The following is a 23,522-nucleotide window of genomic DNA, read 5'->3' on the forward strand; positions in this document are numbered from 1 at the left end:
ACTGCAAACAAACTCTAGACACTTATGCCACCTTGTGCTTCTGGCTTTACATGGGTGCTGAGGAATTGAACCCAGGCCATCAGGCTTCTGTAACCAAGTGCCTTTAACCGCTGAGCCATCTCTCCAAGCCCCTGAATTTCTCTTCTTCGTGTTCTGCCATCATACAAGTGTCCTCAGCAAAATTAATTAATTATATATCTATTTATTATCTTACCATATCCCAGGCTGTCCTGAAACTCATGGTGATCCTCATACCTAAGCCTTCTGAGTGCTGGGATGAAAGATAAGAGCCAACACAACCAGCCATTCAAAATTATTATTACTTAAAAATATTTTTATTTATGGATTTGAGAAAGAATGAGTGAGTATGGGTATGCTGGGTCCTCTTGCTGATGAGGATGAACTCAAATGCATGTACCACTTTGTCCATCTTGTTTTCTGTTGGTATTGGGGAATTGAACCTGGCTTGGCAAGCTTTGCAAGCAAGTGCATTTAACCACCGAGTCACCTCTCCAGCTGCAAGCCGTTGTCATTTTGAGACAAGGTTTCTCTCTGTAATTCAGTCTCATCTAACTCACTTGCTTCTAATTTGTGGTCCTCCTGTCTTGGCCCCCAACAGTGCTAGAATTACAGCATGTGCCCTCATGCCTCATGCTGTGTTGTGGTTAAATGATTGGGTTCTTCTACAGCACTTTTTTTTTCTTTAAATGACATTTATTTAAATTTTCAAGAGGATTTATTTGAGAAACATAAAATATGACAGGACACTTTATAGGCCATTTTGTAATGCAGCCAATAATAATACCCCTATTTGAACTGTTTATGAACATAAACAGTTATAAGAGTTGCATGAGAGTACAGCACTTTTTTGTTTTATTTATTTATTTATTTGATAGAGAAAAAAGGAGAGAGAAAGAGAAAAAATGGGCATGTGAGGGCCTCCACCCACTGCAAATGAACTCCAGATGTGTGCGTCCCCTTGTGCATCTGGCTAACGTGAGTCCTGGGGAATCAAACCTGGGTCCTTTGGCTTTGCAGGCAGAGGCTTTAACCACTGAGCCATCTCTCTAGCCCTACATTTTTTTGTTGTTGTTGTTGTTATTTTGAGGTAGTTTCTCGCTGCAGCCCAGGCTGACATGGAATTCACTATGTAGTTTCACGGTGACCTTGAATCCACAAGGATCGTCCTACCTCTGCCTCCCAAGTGCTGGGATTAAAGGCATGCACCACCAAGCCTGGCTACAGTACATTTAATAGAGTGCTGTTTGGATTACTTTTATTCTGTGGATTTAACTGTTTTTCTGAAAAGCTGTACCTTCATCTCTTGCTGCTTCAGTACATCCGCACCTGTGTAATGAACAGGACCTTGCCTCATTTTATCCTTGTGGAATGCTGCAAGATCAAGAAGATGTATGAGCAAGAAATGATTGCCATAGAGGCTGCCATAAATAGAAATTCATCCAACCTCCCTCTTCCTTTACCACCAAAGAAAACGCGAATTATTTCTGTAAGTTTCACATGTGGACCTCTAGTAACCCTGGCAGGCGTGTGCTCTTGTTAGGCTGTGTGTGTGCTGAGTTCCTCTGCTCACTTCTCCTTCTGGGAAACCAGTGCGTGTTTGCCAGAATGTCACCATTTACTTATAAATTAAATAGCTTTATCATTTGCTCAAATTATAAATAAATGTCAATATGTCATTTATATTTTTGAGGCCTCCCCAATCTTAATTATTTTAATATTATATATGTACTCTAGATCTTTTTCCCAGAACATGTTTTAAATATTAAGATTTATACATTGAAACAGTTAACATTTTGATCAATCTTTGCAAATTATAAAATTTATTCTTATAATATTTTTTGTTTTTCAAATTAGGGTCTCTCTTTAGCCCAGGCTGACCTGGAATTCACTGTGTAGCCTCAGGTGGCCTCAGACTCCCCTTGATCCTCCTACCTCTGCCTCCCAGGGTTGGGATTAAAGGAGTGGGCCACCACCCCCAGCTGTAGTTTTATATTACTGTCAACCTATCCAAAGCTTTTCTTCTTCCTCCTTCCCTCCTTCTCTCCTCTCCTCCTTTCTTTCTTTTCTTGAGGTTGGTCCTCACTCTAGCTTAGGCTGACCTGAAATTCACTATGTGGTCTCAGGCTGGCCTCAAAGCAGTCTTCCTCTCTGCCTTTTGAGTGCTGGGATTAAAGCTATTTGCTACCACACCTGGATTTCCAAAGTTTTTCTTTTTAATGTTTTATTGGCAACTTCCATAATTATAGACAATAAACCATAATTCTCTCCCCTCCTTTTCCTTCCCCTTCACAAATCCACTCTCCATCCTATCCCCTCCCCCTCTTAATTAGTCCCTATTTTATTTTGATGCCATTATCCTTTCCTTCTATTATGATGGTCTTTTGTAGGTAGTACCAGGCACTGCGAGGTCATTGATATCCAGACCATTTCATTCTTCCCACCACTTCTTCCTTAATGGACCCCTGAGCCTTGGAAAGTGTGATAGGGAGGTTTCAGTGCTGAATTCTCCTCTGTCACTTCTCAGCACTATGGTGTCTTGTGAGTCATCCCAAGGTCACTGCCATCTGAAAAGAGAAGCTTTTCTAACCAAAAATGAGCATAATATATGCATTTAGCCAGACATCAGCAGGAGTTACTCCCTCTAAGTAAGGTTCATGACCTCCCCTGCCATAGGTTTTCAGTACCAGGCATGTATTTGCTCCCATGGAGCCTGCCTCCAGTCTAATTAGAGAGCCGTTGGTTTCCCCTATATATGGGCTTCCACCATAACAGACATGACACTATTGTATCTGTTGGCTTATTTGGCCTGGCTACCCAATCTTAAGGCATGTAGTGTCCACTGTTGTGTATCAGTGCTGATGACTTATCTCTCCCATAAGGCTGCATGCAGTATAGTTTTTTCCAGCTTGATTTTTCAAGCTTGGGCTGCGTGTGGTGTCTTCAGCAATAGGGTCTTACCATCTATTTCTGGTGGGAAATCAAGATCCTCGGCAATGGCCTGTAATATTTTCAGGGCATCAAGGACCTTCCTGGCCAACAACTCACCGGAAAGTATCCCATCCATAGCACTGAAATTTTTCTAATAACAATCTCTGGCTTCTGGGTGTACCATTATCTATCCGATAAAGTAAATTTCCATATAGCTTATTCATAACATCTTAAATTTTAATTAACCCTTCTCCCACCTTTTCTTTACTAAGTCCCTTCTCCTGACGTTACTTAGGCCATTGCATCCCCAGTAATCTGTTCATCTACTTACATATATAGACACCCACTCCTTTAAGTCTTCCCCTCTCCTCTCTGCCTTATTTTCCAAAGCTTTTAATACTATTTTTCTTCCTTCTCCCCTCCCTACCTGTTCTTATTAATGATGGCCATTTAAACTAAGCAGTAGTGGTTCTAATGTTTAATTTATTCATTTATTCTATTCTATTTATTATATAAGACAGAGAGAAAGTATAACCTCACCAGGGTTATCTGCTGTTATAAGTGAACTCCAGATACATATAGCGCTTTGTGCATCCAGCTTTACATGGGTACTTGCAAGCCAAACTGGTCTGTCAGGCTTTGCAAGCAAGTACCTTTGACCACTGAGCCATCTCTTCAATCCCATAATGCTTAACTTAATATATGTGATTTTTAGTTGTTATTCAGAGCCCTCATTCATAATTTTGCCAGTAGATGCGAGATCTGTAGACATTTTTATGGATAGCATACAATATTCATTTCTTCCATTAAAATACCTTTGTATTTCTTTCTTTCTTTTACAGCATGTTTGGGACAATAACAACCCCTTCCAAATCATCTTGGTTAAAGGAAGTAAGCTTAACACAGAAGAAACTGTAAAAGTGAGTACTTGTATGGAGTTGAATTTGTCTTGTGCTCTGTTATTTGCCTAATTCATAAACTCAGTGTTGTCATATTTGATGCTAAATTTTACACCATATGCATCAATTACACAAGATATGGTGAGAATATGGCAACTTACTATAAAACTATTGAGGTTTGTTTTGTTTTGTTAGTGTCTTACTCTAGCCCAGTCTGACCTGGAACTCACTCTGTAGCTCCAGCTGGCCTTGAACTCACAGCAATCCTCCTACCTCAGCCTACCAAGTGCTAGGATTATAGTCATTAGTTTTCACCATGCTTGGCTCTTTCAGTTTATTGAGACAAGGGACTCAAACTGGCTTTCTGTAGCTGAGGCTGGCTTTAAAACTCCTGATCCTCTTACCTCTCCCTCTCAAGTTCTGAGATTACAGGTACCAGCCACTCTACTGAACAGTTATTTTTCTTTTATTTTCTGGATATTTAGAGATCTACTAGAAAGACTGACATTATTATATATCATATAGACATCTTTGATTTTAGGTAGGGTTTTGGACAAGTGAAACTAAAACCAGAACTATAGGTCACATGTTTCTATATAACTTGACCCTTCCTCTCAGGCTTGCCTAGAAGTACATTCAATTTCCTCTTTTATTAGTATTCTTATTATTTTTTTGAGATAGGGTCTCACTCTAGCCCAGGCTGACCTGTCATTAACTTTGTAGTCCCATACTGGCCTAGAACTCACAGTGATCCTTCTGCCTTTGCCTCCCATGTGCTGGGATTAAAGGCGTGAGTCACCACACAGCTCGCTCTTTTGCTTTTTTTTTTTTTCTCCTTGATTTTTCAAGGTGGGGTTTCATTCTAGTCCAGGCTGACCTGGAATTCACTATATAGAATCAGGGTGGCATTGAACTCACAGTGATCCTCCTGAGTACTGGTATTAAATACGTGGGCCACCACACCTGGCTCTTTTTTTTGGGGGGGGGGTTGTTCAAGGTAGGGTCTAACTGTAGGCCGGGCTGGCCTGGAATTCACTATGTAGCGTCAGGGTGGTCTTGAACTCTCAGCAAACCTCTTCCCTTTGACTCTTCAGTGCTGGAATTAAAGGCACGTACCACTACACCCAGCTACCTTTATTTTTACACTTTTGGGAATCATACCCAGGGCCTTACAAATACTAAGTGAGTGTTCTATCATTTAGCTATGCCCCTCTATCCCTTTAATACTCTTTTAGATTTTTTTTTTTTAATTTTATATATTTATTTGCAAGAGATGGTGGAGGGAGGGTGTAAGGGCCTCTTGCCACCACAAATGAATTCCAAACACTTGGACCGCTCTGTGTGTATGTGGGTCCTGGGGAATTGAACTGCAGGTTTTGTTTTGTTTTAAGCAAACACACTTAACTGCTGAGCCATCTTCCCAGCCAACTCTGCTTTTGTTTTTGAGACAGTGTCAAAAAAGGACTTCAGAGTTCTGGGACTAAGGCTTAGCTAATGTTTTCACTCACTTTTCTTGAAAATTTTAATTTTATTTATTTGAGAGAGAGAGAGAGAAAGAGAAAGAAGGAGAAGGAGCGAGAGAGAGAATGGGCGCACCAGGACCTCCAGCCATTGCAAATGAACTTCATGCCACTTAGTACATCTGCTTATGAGGATCCTGGAGAATTGAACCAGGGTCCTTTGGCTTTGCAGGCAAACACGTTGATTGTTAATCCATCTCTCCAGCCTTTCACTCACTTTTGTTTTGTTTTATTTTATTTTATTTTATTTTGTTTTGTTTTGTTTTGTTTTGTTTTATTTATTTTATTTTTTTAATTTATTTTTATAGAGAATTGGCATGCCAGGGCCTTAGCCACTGAAACTGAACTCCAAATGCTTGTGTCACCTAGTAGACATGTGCGACCTTGCACTTACCTCACCTTTGTGCGGCTGTCTGGCTTATGTGGAGTCTGGAGAGTCAAACTTAGGTCCTTGGGCTTCATAGGCAAGCACCTTAACTGCTAAGCCATCTCCAGTCCTCACTCACTTTTTCTTTTCTTTTCTTTTTTTTTTCAAGTTAGGGTCTCACTCTAGTCCAGGCTGACCTGGAATTCATTACGGACTCTCAGGGTGGCCTCAGGAGTACCTGGGATTAAAGACATGTACCACCACACCCGACCTCACTCGGTTTTTTGAGGAGTTGAGAACAGGGTTTTACTATGTGCCTCTGGCTGACCTGGAACTCAATATGTAGACTACAATAGCCTTGAACTTTTAGCCATCATCCTGCCTCTTCCTCTGGAGTGCTGGGATTGCAGTCATGCTATACCACTCCCAGTTGCCACCTAATTTTATAATGGACATAATTAGATTAGTCTTAAAGTTTACAAGAGATTGAGTAATATTAAGTATTCTATCTTTCCATGTATTTCCCATTGGATTTGCTAGGAGTCCTGATTTGAGCTAGTCAGTGCACTAAATGAACAGGAATAAAGGGTAATTAGAAAAAGTGTTCATTCGTATTTACTTGCAGTGTAGGGATGGAACCTGAGGCCTTGTGCATGCTAGGTAAGCACTTTGCTGCTGAGCTACATCCCCAGCCAAACTGAATAAAATTTTACGCAACATGCCAGGCGAGGTGGCGCATGCTTTTAATCCCAGCACTTATGAGGGACTGAGGTTGGATGATCAATGTGAACTTGAGGTCAGTTTGAAACTACATAGTGAATTCCAGGTCAGCCTGGTCTAGAGAGAGACCCTACTTCAGAAAAAAAAAATAAAAATTTAATAGAAATCTGGGTGGAAGCCTTTAATCCCAGCACTCAAAAGGCTAAGCTTGGAGGGTTGCTGTGAGTTCAAGGCCAGCTTGAGACTACATAGTGAATTCCAGGTCAGCCCAGGCTAGAACAAGACTCTGAAAAAATAAAATAAAATAAAATAAAAATAAAAACAATTTTTTGAAACATTTACATATGCTTTGGAAAGGATTATACTTAGTGAGGTAAGCCAAGCCCAGAAAGGGAAGTGTCGCATGTTTTCTCTATGTGAATCCTAGCTACAAATTTTTGCACTTGTATGTGAGTTGGAATAAAACTCAGTAGCAAAGCTGGTTGTGGTGGGACACACCTTTAATCCCAGCCCTTTGGAGGCAGAGGTAGGAGGATTGCCATGAGTTCATGGCCACCCTGAGACTACATAGTGAATTCCAGGTCAGCCTGATCTAGAGTGAGACCCTACCTTGTGGGGAGGGGGGAACTTAAGCAGAGGCAAAAGCAGTTTTTGAAACAGTTACATATGCTGTACGTCGTCATGAAAAAAGACTTTAAAAAAGATAGCGATGTATAGCGTTATCATAGAATATATTTCACTGCCTATTGATTTTTCTTTTTTCTTTGTTTATGAACAAGGTGTCCTGTAGCTAAGGTGAACCTCAAACTTGCTATGTAACTGAGGATGGCTTTGAACTCCTGGTCCTCCTGCCTCCACTTTCTAAGTGCTAGTATTACAGATATGCACTACCATGGCCAGCATCAAATTTATAAATTCTGTTTTCCCCAACTACATAGGAAAAATGGCTATAAGAAAAGTAGAAGCCTGCATCTGATAGACCTAATGCTTTCAATCTTCAATTCTTTAGCCCTATAAAATATTGAGAACCTTGCCATTTCTTGAAGTTTGTGACTTTGTAGCTGGTCTACTTACAAAGGAAAAACAGGTTAAATTAGCTTAGTGTAGTGGACAGCATACTGTTGAATGTAATGTAATGATCCTGTGGACACACAGGGTTTCCAGAGTTGATGTGCTACTTCTCCCTGTGTACATTTATTTTTTCTCTTTTTTAAATTTTTTTTATTTTTTAATTTTTATTAACATTTTCCATGATTATAAAAAAATATCCCATGGTAATTCCCTCCCTCCCTATTATTTTTTCTCTTAAAAAGAGATATAGCCAGGCGTGGTGGCGCATGCCTTTAATCCCAGCACTCGGGAGGCAGAGGTAGGAGGATTGCAGTGAGTTCGAGGCCACCCTGAGACTCCATAGTGAATTCCAGGTCAGCCTGGGCCAGAGTGAGACCCTACCTTGAAAAACAAAACAAACAAAACAAAGAAAAGAGATATATGCCAGGCGTGGTGGCACTCAGGAGGCAGAGGAAGAGTGTTGCTGTGAGTTGGAAGCCAGCCTGAGACTACATAGCAAATTCCAGATCAGCCTGGGCTAGAGTGAGACTCTTACTGCCCCCCCCCCAAAAAAAGATATATTAGTAGTACAGTATTCATGATTTTTGTTTTTTTCTCCTCATTACAGGTTCACGTCAGAGCTGGCCTTTTTCATGGTACTGAGCTTCTGTGTAAAACCATTGTAAGCTCAGAGATATCAGGGAAAAATGATCACATTTGGAATGAACCACTGGAATTTGATATTAATACCTGTGACTTGCCAAGAATGGCTCGATTATGTTTTGCTGTTTATGCAGTTTTGGATAAAGTAAAAACAAAGAAATCAACAAAAACTATTAATCCCTCTAAGTATCAGACCATCAGGAAAGCTGGAAAAGTGGTAATGTTATACTAGCTTCTTAACATTGTCTATGTAATGGAACAATTTTAAACTTTTAAATAATTGAGTAAGATGGTTTAAATTCGCTCGTGTAACTTTGTCCTCACTCTAGTCTAGGCTGCCCTCAAATTTACAGTCTTCCTGCCTCAGCCTCCTGAATGCTGGGGTTGTAGGCATGAACTGCCATGCCATCTTTTCAGAAATGTAAACGAATTCCACAATACCTAGAGACATTACTTTCATATTTGTATTTATATAAGTTAGAAGATGTTTTTGTTTTGTTTTGTTTTGTTTGAGATAGGGTTTTTCACTCTAGCCCAGGCTGACCTGGAATTATGTAGACTCAGGGTGGCCTCAAACTCATGAGGATCTTCCTACTTCTGCTTCCCAAATGCTAGGATTAAAGGCGTGTGCCACCATGCCTGGCAATCTTTTTAAATATATTTTTATTATTTATGTATGTATGGGCAAATGTGTAGAGGTCAGAGATTGTACATAGACACTCTAAGGAGGATCAAACTCAGGCCCATAGGGTTACAAGCAAGTTCATTTAACCACTGAAACATCTCTTCAGCCCTTGAAAATTCTTTTCTTAAAAAAATATTTATTTATTTATTTATTTGGCAGAGAGAGAGAGAGAGGGAGAGGTGGGGGAGGGAGAGAGAGAGAGAAAGAGAAATGGGCCTCCAGCCACTGCAAACAACCTCTAGATATGTACACCCCCTTGAACATCTGGCTAACGTGGGTCCTAGGGGTCGAACCTGGGTCCTTTGGCTTTGCAGGCAGATGCCTTAACTGCTAAACCATCCCTCCAGCCCTTGAAAATTCTTAAAGTATGTTCTGTTGCTATATTGGCCACATTTTCTTAAATCATTAAGCATTACTCTTTAATTTGAAAGGCTGTTTAGCAAGTATTCTCACTTGTGTATATACTATTTTATTGTAACATAATTTGCTTTTGTGACATAATAATTGACCTTCAGGATTTTACTTAATAATAAAGATACTGAAAAGTTTTCTCTGTACATCTTGCTCTTATTTTGTATGAATTTTTGGAAATCACCTAGAACCTTAGGAATTTCTGTGCTAACATCAAAACCAAAGATATGAATATATTCAAATCTTGAAGTTCATTCTTAGCATATTTATATAGTACTGTCTTTTTCAACAGCATTATCCTGTAGCATGGGTAAATACAATGGTTTTTGACTTCAAAGGACAGTTGAGGTCTGGAGACATAATATTGCACAGCTGGTCTTCATTTCCTGGTAAGGTTTGCATTTGAATCCTTAGTACTAAAGAGTAGCTAGCTTTTGGCTTATATCTAGTCAGTGTTTCTTTATGACTCAGTGGCCTTTTATTTTAGGAAGGAAACTATCATTTTCTAAACTAATTTACACAGATGACTTTAATATAGTCAAAGTAAGTTTTTTATTTCAGTGAATGTGTTCTTTTAATTTTCTTATAATACATTTATTTGCAAGCAGACAGAGAAAGAGAGAGTGCATGAACACACAAGGACCTCTAGCCTCTGCAAACGAACTCCAGACACAGGCCATTTTCTGCATGTGGCTTTACTGGGTATTCGAATATGAGTTGTTGTTAGGCTGTGCAGGCAAGTGCCTTAACCATTGAGCCAGATCTCTAGCCCTCTCTCTGTTTGGGGGGAGGTGCAGGGGAGGTTCATGGTATGATCTCACTGTAGTCTAGGCTGACTTGGAACTCATGCTGTAGTCCCAGGCTGACCTCAAAGTTACAGCAGTCTTCCTTCCTCTGCCTCCTAAGTGCTGGGGTTAAAAACATGCACCACCATGCCTAAACCCCCCTTTTTTAATATTTAAAAAAAATTTCATTTATTTATTTGCAAGGAGAGAGAATGGTCGCACCAGGGCCTCTAGACATTGCAAATGAACCCTAACTGTATGTGCCACTTTGTGCTTCTTGAGATTATGTGGGTACTGGGGAATTGAACCCAGTCATTAGGCATTGCAGACAAGTGCTATAACTGCTAAGCCATCTCTCCAGCCCCTCTTTTAATTTTTTTTTTTTTTTTTTTTTTTTTTGCTATAGATTCCTTTTTTGTGTTTGTTTTTCAAGGTAGGGTATTCTAGTTCAGGCTGGCCTCAAACTCAGCAATCTCCCTACTGCCTCCTGAGTGCTGGGATTAAAGGTGTGTGCCACCACGACTGGCTATGGATTCTTTAATAAGAAGTCCACCTGAGGACTGGAGAGATGGCTTAGCAGTTAAGTGCTTGCCTGTAAAGCCTAAGGACCCCGGTTCAAGGCTCGGTTCCCCAGGTCCTACATTAGCCAGATGCACAAGGGGGCACATGCGTCTGGAGTTCATTTGCAGTGGCTGGAAGCCCTGGCGCACCCATTCTCTCTCTATATCTGCCTCTTTCTCTCTGTGTCTGTCACTCTCAAATAAATAAATAAACAAATAAATAAAATACTTCTTAAAAAAAAAAAAAAGAAGTCCACCTGAGAAACACTGTCAGCTTTCAACAGCTTTGGCTGCTGCTGGTTGTAGTAGCTAGTTGAGTAAGCATTCGCTAGGACTGAAGACTAGTCGGAGCATGGTGCTTCATTGTTAGCTTTAGTCTGAAGCTGGTAGCTGAGTGAAATACCTTTTACATGGTCAGAAGAGTACTGGTAGAATTTTAAGTTCTAAAAATATTTTCTTAAGGATTCCATTTATTTGCATGTTCCAGATGAACTTGAAGAAATGCTGAACCCAATGGGAACTGTTCAGACAAATCCATATACCGAGAATGCAACTGCTTTGCATATTAAATTTCCAGAGAATAAAAAGCAACCTTATTATTACCCTCCCTTTGATAAGGTAAGCTAATTCTTTAAAGGATGAGTGTGGCTGGGCCAGCTCAGTTGGTAGAACATGAGGGTCTTTTTATTTATTTATTTATTTATTTATTTATTTATTTATTTTGAGGTAGGGTCTTGCCCTAACCCAGGCTGCCCTGGAATTCACTATGTAGTCTCTGGGTGGTCTTGAACTCACAGTGATCTTCCTACCTCCACCTCCCGAGTGCTGGGATTAAAGGCTTGCACCACCACGCCCGGCTTGAGCATGAACTCTTAAAGGATGAACATTTAAGTGTGTCTGTTTTTCTTTTAAAACTGTCATGGAAAGGCCATGGAGCAGAGTGCTCTCTAGCCTTTGTTAGTCTTACTAGTCACTGACCAAGTGAAAAATGGTATCTCTAGAGTTCACGTTTCTTATGTAGAAAGGAGGAAGCTATGTTTATTCTGAGAGCCTTTTCATTACTATAAGGCTATAAGTCTATTCATCTAGCACCGTGAACATGTAAAATGTTCATTGAAATGTCTCAGTATGCTGTCAAAGATAGAGCTGGGTGTGGCGGCACACGCCTTTAATCCCAGCACTTAGGAGGCAGAGGTAGGAGGATTGCCGTGAGTTCGAGGCTACCCTGTGACTACATAGTGAATTCCAGGTCAGCCTGAGCTAAAGTGAGACCCTAATTTGAAAAAACAAAACAGAAAAAAAAATTTCGTGGTTTTTTTTTTTTTGGTTTTTCAAGGTAGGGTCTCACTCTAGCCCAGGCTGACCTGGGATTCACTATGGAGTCTCAGGGTGGCCGCGAACTCACGGCAATCCTCCTACCTCTGCCTCCCGAGTGCTGGGATTAAAGGCGTGCGCCACCACGCCCGGCTAAAATTTCGTTTTTTAAAAAAACTTATTTGAGAGTGACAGAGAGAGCGAGAATGGGTGTGCCAGGGCTTCCAGCCACTGAAAATGAACTCCAGACATGTGTGCCCTCTTGTGCACCTGGCTAATGTGAGTTCTGGGGAATTGAGCCTCAAACCAGGGTCCTTAGGCTTCACAGGCAAGCGCTTAACCACTAAGCCATCTCTCCAGCCCAGAATTTTGAAACAAAGCAAAGATAGACCCAAAAGGGAACATAGTGCTGAAAAGAAGGGACCGAGGAGTGTCCAGCACTGAAACATCTCACACCCTCCAAGACTCAGGGCCCATTGCGGGAGAGGTGGTGGAAGGAATGTAAGAGCCAAAGGAAGGGTACTGTTCCTTATAATGCAACTGTCAAGAAAGAAATTGGCCTCGATATCTTCACAGTACCTAGCATTACCATCACAAGCCTCTCATAATAGAAGAAAAAGATGATGACATCCAATTAAAAGACAGACTAATGGAGAGAGGGAGAGGATATGATGGAGAGCCGAGTTGCGAAGGGGAAAGTGGGAGAGGGGAGGGAAATATGACTTATTGTAAGTGTAGAAGTTGTCAATAAAAAATGAAAATTTAAATAAAAAAATAAAGATAGAATCAAGGCAGAGATTATGTTGACTGTTACTAAGTACTTCTGAGGAAGGTTGTAGAGGTGGCAGGGGTAGGAAGTTTGCTGTGAGTTCAAGGCCACCCTGGGCTACAGAGTGAATTTTAAGTCAGCCTGGGCTAGAGTAAGGTCTTTCTTAAAGAACGACAAAGTGGGCTGGAAGGATGCTTTATGAGTGAAGGCATTTGCCTGCAAAACCAAAGGACCCAGGTTCGCTTTCCCAGGACCCACGTGAGCCAGATGCACAAGGGGGCACACACATCTGGAGTTCACATGCCCATTTTCTCTCTCCCTGTCAGATAAATAAAAATAAAATATTAAACATGCTTTAAAAAAAGAACCACAAAGCACATAAATATGTGTGTACTGTATGTGCAGGTGCATGTGGAGACCAGGGGTAGACATCACACATCTTCTCCAGTTGCTCTCCATCTGACTTTTGGGGGCAGGGTCTTGCAGTGAACCTGGAGCTCACTGCTGTGGCTAGGCCATCTAGGTGACAAACCCTGGATCCTTCTTTCACCCCCTCTCCGTTGCTGGGGTTACAGGTGCACACTGCCATGCTGGATTTTATGTGGTGCTGGGGATCCAAAGCAGGTCTTCCTTCTTCCTTCCGTCATCTTCCTTCCTCTTCCTCCTTTCTTTCTTCCTTCTTCCTCCTTCTTTCTTCCTTCTTCCTTCCTCTTCCTCCTCCTTCCTTCTTCCTTCTCCTATGTATTTTATTTATTTGAGAGAGAAAGAACATGCCAGGGCCTATAGCCACTGCAAATGAACTCCAGTTGCATGTGCCTTCTTGTGCATCTGGCTTACGTGGATCCTGGGGAATTGAACTGGGGTCCTTTGGCTTTTCAGGGAAATGCCTTAACCACTAAACCATCTTCTCCAACCCCCATTTCTCTCTCTCTCTTTTTCTGAATTATTTATTTATTTGTAAGGAGAGAGGGGGTGTGCCAAAACAAACTCCAGATACATGTCCCACCTTGTACATCTGGCTTCATGTTGGTACTAGGGAATCAAACCCTGGTCATTAGGTTTTGTAGACAAGCACCTTAACTACTGAGCCTTCTATCCAACTTCAAGTAATTTCTTTTTCTTAATATATTTTTAATTGATAATTTCCATTAATTTTAAACAATATCCCATGGTAATTCCCTCCCTCCCCCTACTTTCCCCTTTGAAACGCCACTGTCCATCATATCTCCTCCCCAGGGCCTCTTGCTGCTAGAAACCAACTCCAAATGCATGTGGCTTTAATTTTTTTTATGTTTTATTTATATTTATACTTGAAAGAGAAAGAGGCAGAGAGAGAGAGAGAGAAATAAAGATAGAGGGGCAGATATATAGAGAGTAGGTGCACCAGGGCCTTCAACTACTACATACGAACGAACTCCAGAAGCATTTGCCACCTTGTGCATCTGGCTTACGTGTTTTCTGGGGAATCAAACCTAGGTCTTTTAGCTTTGCAGGCTAGTGTCTTAACTGCTAAGCCATCCTTCCATCCCAGTTTTTTTTTTTGGGGGGGGGGGTGTCAGTTTTCAAGGTAGGGTCTTACTTTAGCCCAGTCTGACCTGGAATTCAATTCATTATGTAGTCTCAGGCTGGCCTTGAACTCATAGTGATCCTCCTACCTCTGCCTCCTAAGTGCTGGGATTAAAGGCGTGCGCCACCATGCCTGGCAGCATGTGCCATTTTGTAAGTCTGGCTCTATGTGCATAGTAGGGGATTGAACCCAGGCCATTTCCCAAGCACTGTTCTCTTTTAGGTTTGTTGGGTTTTCTTTTGACATGGTTTCACCAAGTGCCCAAGCTTATCTCTAGTTTGCTATCCTGCTTCAGCCTCCTGATTGATGAGATTATAGGCACACACCACCACTCCCAGCAAATTGTGAATGGGTTCAAGTCTTCACACATGCTAATCAGATGCTCTATCCTGGGCAATTGCTCAGCCTTTAACAGCTGTTGATAGAGAAGAAACAAACATAATAATAAAGTTTACTCTTCATTTACAACTCAACATTTTCACTTTCTTGGCCACAGTGCAGTTTTTCAGAACATGTTTGACATAAATGAACAATGCATTACTTATTTACCTAGTCCCTAGGTACTGCATTCTCTTACATTAGCTTGTTTCCTTGTTGTGCAGGTCTTGAAACATGTTGGGAAGCACCTTAAAAAAAATCATGTTTTCATTATGAGGCATAGATATACCAGTCCCTTGTTGTCTAAGTGTAAACATTGTTGCTAACATTTAATTCTACAGACATGAGAACTAAAATGTAATAATTTTTTTGACAGATTATTGAAAAGGCAGCTGAGATTGCAAGCAGTGATAGTGCTAATATGTCAGTAAGTATCCAGTTTTCGTCTGGCACTGCCCATTACAGAGTTATGTGCATTATCAACTACTCTCAGGTCACTTACTGTAACAAACTCACGAGAAACCCTAACTCATACACAGTACAGTATGAGTGCGGTAAGTATCTATACCCTGGACTTCTCTTATATGGCAGCTCAGATTATGTTAAGATGGTAAGCTCTATTCTAGTACAAGTACAGTGTTAGTGGTCCATAATGGATTGCTATGGTATCTCAGATTTATAATGCTTTCTTAGTGAATATTATTCAAGTAGCAAAGCAGGTGTAATACAGGCAAACTTCACGGTGTAGGGAGCTTAGGTGTCTCCCACCCTGGAGCTCTGCCAAGTTTAAATGTAGGTTTTTTTTTGTTTTTTGGTTTTTTTTTTTGAGGTAATACCTGTAATCCCAGCACTTGAGAGTTAGAAGGAAGATCATAAGTTCAGTGTCATCCTTAACTGTGTAGCAAATACAAGGCCAGTCTGTGGCAGGTGAGTTCTTGTTTCACAGACAAAAAAAACAGTACCTTCTTGATCCCTAATCTAATACTCTTTTTCCCTATTAGGAGGTACAGATTTTAAGTGTCTTCAGCAAAGCCATTCTTCCCATAGAACAGTAATATTTACGTTTTTTTTATACGATCTTTTTTATTTTTTAAATTTATTTATTTATTTATTTGAGAGTGACAGAGAAAGAGGCAGATAGAGATACAGAGAGAGAGAGAGAGAATGAATGGGTGCATCAGGGCTTCCAGCCACTGCAAACAAACTCCAGGTGCGTGTGTCCGCTTGTGCATCTGGCTAATGTGGGTCCTGGGGAATCAAGCCTCGAACTGGGGTCCTTAGGCTTTACAGGCAAGTGCTTAACCACTAAGCCATCTCTCCAGCCCCCAAACAGAAGTTTGCTTGTTTTTAAGACAGGGTCTTGCATATACACCAGCCTGGCCTCTAACTTGCTACATAGCTGAGAATGTTGTTGAACCTCTGGTCCCATTACACCTGTAATAAAAATGTGTTAATGTGGTGCTGGGGACTGAACCTAGGTCTTACAGATGCTGTGCCAGTGTGCTAAGTCACTGAGTTACACTCTAAACTCAGTCTTTTATTTCTGTGTGTGTGTGTGGTTTTTTGAGGTAAGGTTATACTCTAGTCCAGGCTAACCTAGAACTCATTATGATACTCCTACCTCTGCCTCCTGAGTGCTGGGATTAAAAGCTTGCATCACCACACCCAGCTCAGACTTTTTTTTATTTTAAAATGTTTTATTTATTTATTTGGGGGAAAATGACATACACACATATGTGCATACATGTATGTATGGGGGGGGTCACAGAGACAGAATGAGTATGAGTACACCAGGGCTTCCTTCTACTGCAAATGAACTCCAGACACATGCATCACTTTGTACATCTGGCTTTTTACATGAGCACTAGGGAATCAAACCAGAGCCATCAGGCTTTGCAAGCAAGTACCTTTAACCATGGAGCCATCTCTCTAGCCCTAGAGGTTTCTTTTTCTTTTTTTCTCTCTCTCTGTCTTTTAACTTTTTTGGTTTAATTTTATTTATTTATTTATTTGAGAACGACAGACAGAGAGAGAAAGGCAGAGAGAAAGAGAGAATGGGCGAGCCACAGCCTCCAGCCACTGCAAACGAAGTCCACATGCATACGCCATCTTGTGCATCTGGTTTACGTGAGTCCTGGGCAATCGAGCCTCGAATCAGGGTCCTTAGGCTTTACAGGCGAGTGTTTAACTGCTAAGCCATCTCTCCAGTCTTTTTTTTTTTTTAATTTTTGGTTTTTCAAAGTAGAGTCTAGCCCAGGGTGACCTGGAATTCACCATGTACTTTCCAGGTGGCCTCAAACCCACCTCATCGTGATCCTTCTACTTCTGCCTCAGGAGTGCTGGGATTAAAGGCATACGCTACCACACCCAGCTCAGAGTTCTTAATTTATGTAAATTTATGCTTTTAAGCTAAGACACAAACTAAGAATGTGCCTTTTTAGTACTGACTCCCCCTCCCCCCAGGTAGGATCTTACTCTAGCTCAGGCCTACCTGGAATTCACTCTCTAGTTTCAGGGTCTCAGGGTGACCCTGAACTCAACAGTGATCCTCTTACCTCTGCCTCCCAAGTGCTGGGATTAAAGGCATGGGCCATCACACTCAGATTTAGTACTAATATTTTTTCACTTTATGTATTTGGGTCATCTTGTGTTTTTGGCTTATGGAAATTCTGATCAAATAATAAATAATTAGGTTTTTAACCCCAAAACAATACTGCCATCTAGTGTTTGCACTAGGATTTAAGGGTATTTACGGGTCTGGAGAGATGGCTTAGTGTTTAAGGCATTTGCCTGCAAAGCCAAAGGATCCCAGTTCAATTCTCCAGAACCCACATAAGCCAGATGAACAAGGGGGCACATGCATCTCAAGTTTGTTTGCAGTGGCTGGATGACCTGGTGTACCCATTCTCTCTCTCCCCCCTCCCTCTTTTTCTCTCTCTCAAATAAATAAAATATATTTTTAAAAAAGACTATTTACCCCTTTCAGAACTGTTTTGAGAACAACTTTTCTTTTATCTTTAATCCTTGCTGCTTCTTTTAAAAAATTAATTAATTAATTAATTAGAGTGGGGGAGAATGAGAGGCATATATAGAACGGGTACACCAGGGCCTCTAACCACTACACATGATCTCTAGACACATACTCCACCTCATACATCTAGGTTACGTGGGTATCGGGAATTGATCCTGGGTTCTTAGGCTTCACAGGCAAGCACCTTAACCACTAAGCAATCTAGTCAGTCCTTCAAAAAATATTTTATTTGTATATTTTGAGAAAGAGGAGCAGATAGAAAATGGGCACACCAGGGCCTACAGCCACTGCATACTAACTCCGAACCCATGTGCCACCTGTTGCTCTGGATTATGTGGGTACTGGGCAATCAAAACTGGGTCCTTAGGCTTTGCAGCAAAGTGCCCTAACTGCTACACCATCTCTCCAACCCCAGTCCTTCACTTTTTAAGAAGAGCTTATGTTTTCAGTGATATCTAAGACCAGATTCAGAATTACAGCATAAACATGAATCAACTTGATTTTTTCTGTAATATCTTTAATTTTTTTATTTGTTTTTATGAGAGATAGAGAAAAAAATGAGAGAGAGAGAGAAAGAGAAAGAGAATGGACACACTAGGGCCTCTTGATGCTGCTAACAAACAGTAGATGTATGTGCTATCTTATGTATCTGGTTTTATGTAGATATTAGGGAATTGAGCCAGGGTCCCTTGACTTTGCAGTTAAGTGCCTTAACTGCTATGCCAGCTCTCCTGCCTTTAAACAAAAATTATTATTATGCATTTGTTTGCAAGTTGAGATAGAAGAATTTGGCTGTATGTTGGTATTGGTGCATCAAACCATGGTCTTTAGGCTTTGCAGACAAGTGCCTTGACTGCTGAGCCAGCCATCTCTCCAGCCCCAAAAACTGTATTTTCAGCTTTTAAAAAATATTATTTAATTACTTACTTTATTTACTTTAGGAGAAAGAAAGAGAATGTGGATGCACTAGGGTCTCCAATGCTGCAAACAAACTCCACAAACATGCGCCACCTTGTGCATCTGGCTTATGTAGATTGTAGGGAATTGAACATGGGTCGTTGGGTTTCACAGGCAAACATGTTAACTGTTAAGCCATCTCTCCAGTGCAGTTTTTTTTTTGTTGTTGTTTGTTTGTTTGTTTGGGTTTCTTGGGAAGGGTCTTACTCTAGCCTAGTCTGACCTAGAATTCACGATGTGGTCGCAGGGTGGCCTTGAACTCACTGCGATCTCGTACCTTTGCCTCCTGAGTGCTGGGATTAAAGGTGTGCACCAGCATGCCCAGCCCAATTTTGTATTTTTTTTTTTTTAATTTTCCAAGGTAGGGTCTCATGCTAGCTCAGGCTGACCTGGAGTTCACTATGTAGTCTCAGGGTGGCTTCGAACTCTCTGTGATCCTCATAACCTCTGCCTCCCAAGTGCTGGTATTAAAGGCATGCAACACCACACCAGGCTAAGCAATTTTGTATTTTTAATGGAATATTCGTTGTCCTAGTTAAAAAAAAAACAAAACCATTGGACAGAAGTGTATTCTTTAGCAATTAATTTATGCTATAGCAAGTAGCTAGAGGTGTTGTGTGGGTCAAGTAAAACTCAAAAGTTCCTGAAAAGTTTCTAGAAATGCATATTCTTCTTCAAGGAGTGAAGGATATAGTTTCTGAGTAGCATTAGTGTTTCCGTACAGAGCTATGTTAATCACTGATCACTGTAATATTGCAGGAGTTTTACAAAAATGTTTAGTTCTTTTTATTGGGTTTTAAAATTTTTGCTTTTTTAAAATGAATTATTTGAGCCAGGTATAGTGACACACTCCTTTAATCCCACCACTTGAGAGGCAGAGCTGGGAGATCGTTATGAGTTCGAGGCCAGCCTGAGACAACATAGTGAATTCCAGGTAAGCCTGGGCTAGAGAGAGACCCTACCTTGAACCCCTCCCCCTGCCAAAAGGATAGTGCTCACATACTGTATTTTTGAATATACAAATAAAACTTGTGAGGTGATGTGATGTATGATAAAGTAGTAAACATAAAAAGGAAAAATGAAGTATTGCAGACTCAGGAATTAAGTCGGATTGAACCCATTCTGACACCAAACAGTACCACAAAGAAATAATTATTTATTTTGAGCTGTGATAGTGTTCTTCATTTATTTAAATTTTATTTTATTACTGACAGCTTCTATAATTATAGACAATAAACCATGGTAATTCCCTTCCCCCTTACCTTCCCTGCCACAATGCCACTCGCCATCATATCCTCTCCCCCTCTCAATTAGTCTCTTATTTTATTTTTTTCATTTTTTTTTAGCAACTTCCATGATTATAAAAAATATCCCATGGTAATGCCCTCCCTTCCACCACTTTCCTCTTCGAAACTCCATTCTCCATCATATCTCCTCCCCCTCTCAGTCAGTCTCTTTTATTTTGATGTCATGATCTTTTCCTCCTATTATGATGGTCTTGTGTAGGTAGTGTCAGGCACTATGAGGTCATGGATATCTAGGCTATTTTGTGTCTGGGGGCATCACGTTGTAAGGAGTCCTACCCTTTTGGCTCTTACATCCTTTCCGCCACCTCTTCCGCAGTAGACCCTGAGCCTTGGAAGGTGTGATAGAGATATTGCCATGTTGAGCACTCCTGTCACTTCTTTCCAGCACCATGATGCCTTCTGAGTCATCCCAAGGTCACTGCCATCTGAAAAGAGAAGATTCAAGTTTTCGGTATCAGGGATGTATTCACTGCCATGGAGCAGGCTCCAGTCCAATTAGTATACTTTAAACTTCAGTACCACTTTCCAGTACTCATGTAAAGCCAGATGCCCAGGGTGGCGCATACATCTGTGGTTCATTTGCAGTGGCTGGAGGCCTTAATGTGCCCATTCTTTCCTTCTCCTTGTCTTCCTCCCTCCCATCTTTCTCTGCCTGCAAATAAATAAATAATATTTTTAGAAAACTAAATATTTCACAATTTTATAGCAGTACAACCTTGAGCTACTCTTTTTCAGTTGGCTAGCTCTTTTATAGTGTCACTCTTTTCAACCTGTGGAATCCAGATCTGGATGAATAAATATGCGGCTTCATGAGCTGCTTCATCTAAACAGATGCATTCCCAACTGTGTGTGTCTCAAGCATTTGTCTTCTGTTGCTGGTAATCATCGAGTGTCAAACCACCGGAGCAACATCTCATGACAAGGGGAAGAACTAGAAACCCCAGGCCCTTGGCACTTTAATTCTGCATCTCTGCTAGTTGTAAAGATTCCAAAGTCCCTATGATACAAGTCCATGCTATTCAGCTCACCCGAAGCTGCCTGGAACTGTGGTCATGCCCCTAAGATGCTACCCTGCACCTGCAAGGAAACACTTTTATATTATATTTGATCAGAATGCTATAATATAGAAGAAAACTATATAAAGAAAAGTTCAGGGGCTGGGGAGATTGTTTAGTGGTTAAGGAGCTAAAAGACCTAGGTTTGATTCCTCAGGACCCACATAAGCCAGATGCATAAGGTGGTATATGCATTTAGAATTCGTATGCAGTGGCTGGAGGCCCTGGCATGCCCATTCTCATTCTCTCTCTCTCTCAAAGAAAGAGGGAGGGAAAGAAAGAAGAAAAAAAAAGAAAGAAAAAATCAGGCTGGAGAGATGGCTCAGTAGTTACAGGCACTTGGCGTGCAGTCTACTAGTCCAGGTTCGATTCACCAGTACCTACTTAAAGGTGGATGCAAAAAAATGGCCTATGCATCTGGAGTTTGTTTGTAGCCACAAGTTGCCCTAGTGTGTGCACATAAATAAATAGATAAACATTTTTAATAAAGATCCATTTTTATAAATACTTCTTTTTTATTGTTTTTTTGAGGTAGGGTCTCATTCTAGCCCAGGCTGACCTGGAATTCACTATGGAGTCTCAGGGTGGCCTTGAACTCATGGCAATCCTCCTACCTCTGCCTCCCGAGTGCTGGGATTAAAGGCGTGCGCCACCACACCTGGCTTATTTTTATTAATATTTCTAAGATGACATAATTTTGTATTTTACATAGTAATGCTCATAATTGTAAATTCATTGAATATAAATTTGCTGAATGCTAGTATGCTTACACAATTAAATTTTGTACTATTTTATTTTATTAAGAGTCGAGGTGGAAAAAAGTTTCTTGCTGTACTGAAAGAAATTTTGGACAGGGATCCCTTGTCTCAGCTATGTGAGAATGAAATGGATCTTATTTGGACTTTGCGACAAGACTGCAGAGAGAATTTCCCACAGTCACTGCCAAAATTACTCCTGTCAATCAAGTGGAATAAACTCGAAGATGTTGCTCAGGTAACAAAAGATTGTTTCTGTAGTCCTCATCGATGTATATGTTACTTGTGTGGTGTCTTTTCCTCATATTTGTTGGGTAATTTTTTTTTCTTAGATAGATTCTCACTGTGTAGCTTTGGCTACATCAAATGTGCGGTCTTTCTGCCTCAGTTTCTCAAGTGCTGTGATTATAGGTATTCCACACTCCACACATGGCTTATTGGGTAATTTTTTCTGTTGAAGAAATTTTGAGGTTTCAAATTCTTACATAGTCCTTATAATGGGCCAGAAATCTAAAGACTTAAAGATCACAGGTTCTGGGTAGGGCTGCCATACCTTTCATGAAAGAAGGTTGAAACATTGATTTGGGGACCACTTACCCATCAAGTGGAGCCCTAGCTAGGTCCTTCTACCAATTCATTAAAAGCTTTGTGGGATTTTATTTATTTATTTTTAGCTATGTGTTTTTTAAAATTACTTATTTCCAAGCAGAGAGAAAGGCAGAGAGAGAATGGGTGCACCAGGGTGTCTTGGCACTGCAAACAAACTCCAGATGCATGCACCACTTTGTGCGTCTGTTTTATGTGGGTACTGAGGAATCAGATTCGGGTTGTTAGGTGCCTTGACCTCTGAACCATCTCTCCAGTCCAGCTCAGCCCAAAGTTTTAGCAGTTGTTGTTGTATCTTGTTTTTGTTTGTTTGTCTTTGTTTTTCAAGGTAGGTTCTTGCTCTCTAGCCCAGGCTGACCTGGCACTCACTCTGTAGTCCTGATATCTAACTCACAGTGATCCTCCTATCTCTGCCTCCCAAGTTCTGGGATTAAGGGTATGAGCCAACATGCACATGCCTGGCTATTTGTTTTTTAAATAGGGTCCCATTATATAGCCCAAACTGGCCTTGAACTTGAAGCAATTTCCTTGTCTCAGCCTCCTCAAGAGCTAGGCTGGGATTACAGAGAGAGAGAGTTTTCTCCCCCCCCTTCATGCTCAAATCTATATTAAAAGCTTCTCTTAATATATTCCATCTTTGCTTACAAAAACAGAAGTTTCTCCAAAACCACTATATAAATAAATACACACACACACACACACACACAAACATTTATTTATTTATTTGAGAGAGAGAGAGAGAGAGAGAAAATGGGTGCGCCAGGGCCTCCAGCCACTGAAAACGAACTCCAGGCTCATGCTCCCCCTTGTGCATCTGGTTCACTGGGTCCTAGGGAGTCGAACCAGGGTGCTTAGGCTTTGCAGGCAAATGCCTTAACCACTAAGCCATTTCACCAGCCCCCAAAATTCTATATTCAGTTGATTTCCAGTACTCACTAGAAAGACTCTTAAAGGCCTGTAGCAATTATTCAGTGAGTAAATTGCTTGCCTTACAAGCATGAAGATCCATGTTTGATCCCCAGTACCCATGTAGAATGTCGAGAGGTTATGACATGCACCTGTTAAAGAACTGTGAGGAGGCGGTGATAGGAGAATCCCTGGTATTCACTGACTAACAAATCTAACCTAATTGGTTAGCACCCGATTAGAGATCTTGTCTCAAAAAAGGTGGATA

General features: G+C 40.9%; 1 protein-coding gene across 2 annotated transcripts in view; it reads left to right on the forward strand.

The window, feature by feature from the left end:
• Positions 1–23,522, forward strand: part of Pik3cb (phosphatidylinositol-4,5-bisphosphate 3-kinase catalytic subunit beta) — a 115,132-nt gene that overhangs the window by 45,266 nt on the left and 46,344 nt on the right. For both annotated transcript variants that reach the window (XM_004664363.3, XM_045136997.1), the window contains 7 exons: positions 1,337–1,507; positions 3,792–3,869; positions 8,134–8,385; positions 9,557–9,653; positions 11,097–11,227; positions 15,014–15,064; positions 21,792–21,980. In XM_004664363.3, the coding sequence (XP_004664420.1) occupies positions 1,337–1,507; positions 3,792–3,869; positions 8,134–8,385; positions 9,557–9,653; positions 11,097–11,227; positions 15,014–15,064; positions 21,792–21,980 (969 nt within the window). The remainder of the gene's footprint in view (positions 1–1,336; positions 1,508–3,791; positions 3,870–8,133; positions 8,386–9,556; positions 9,654–11,096; positions 11,228–15,013; positions 15,065–21,791; positions 21,981–23,522) is intronic.

Source organism: Jaculus jaculus, chromosome 17 (genome assembly GCF_020740685.1).
Source record: "Jaculus jaculus isolate mJacJac1 chromosome 17, mJacJac1.mat.Y.cur, whole genome shotgun sequence".
In the NCBI taxonomy this organism is placed as follows: domain Eukaryota; kingdom Metazoa; phylum Chordata; class Mammalia; order Rodentia; family Dipodidae; genus Jaculus; species Jaculus jaculus.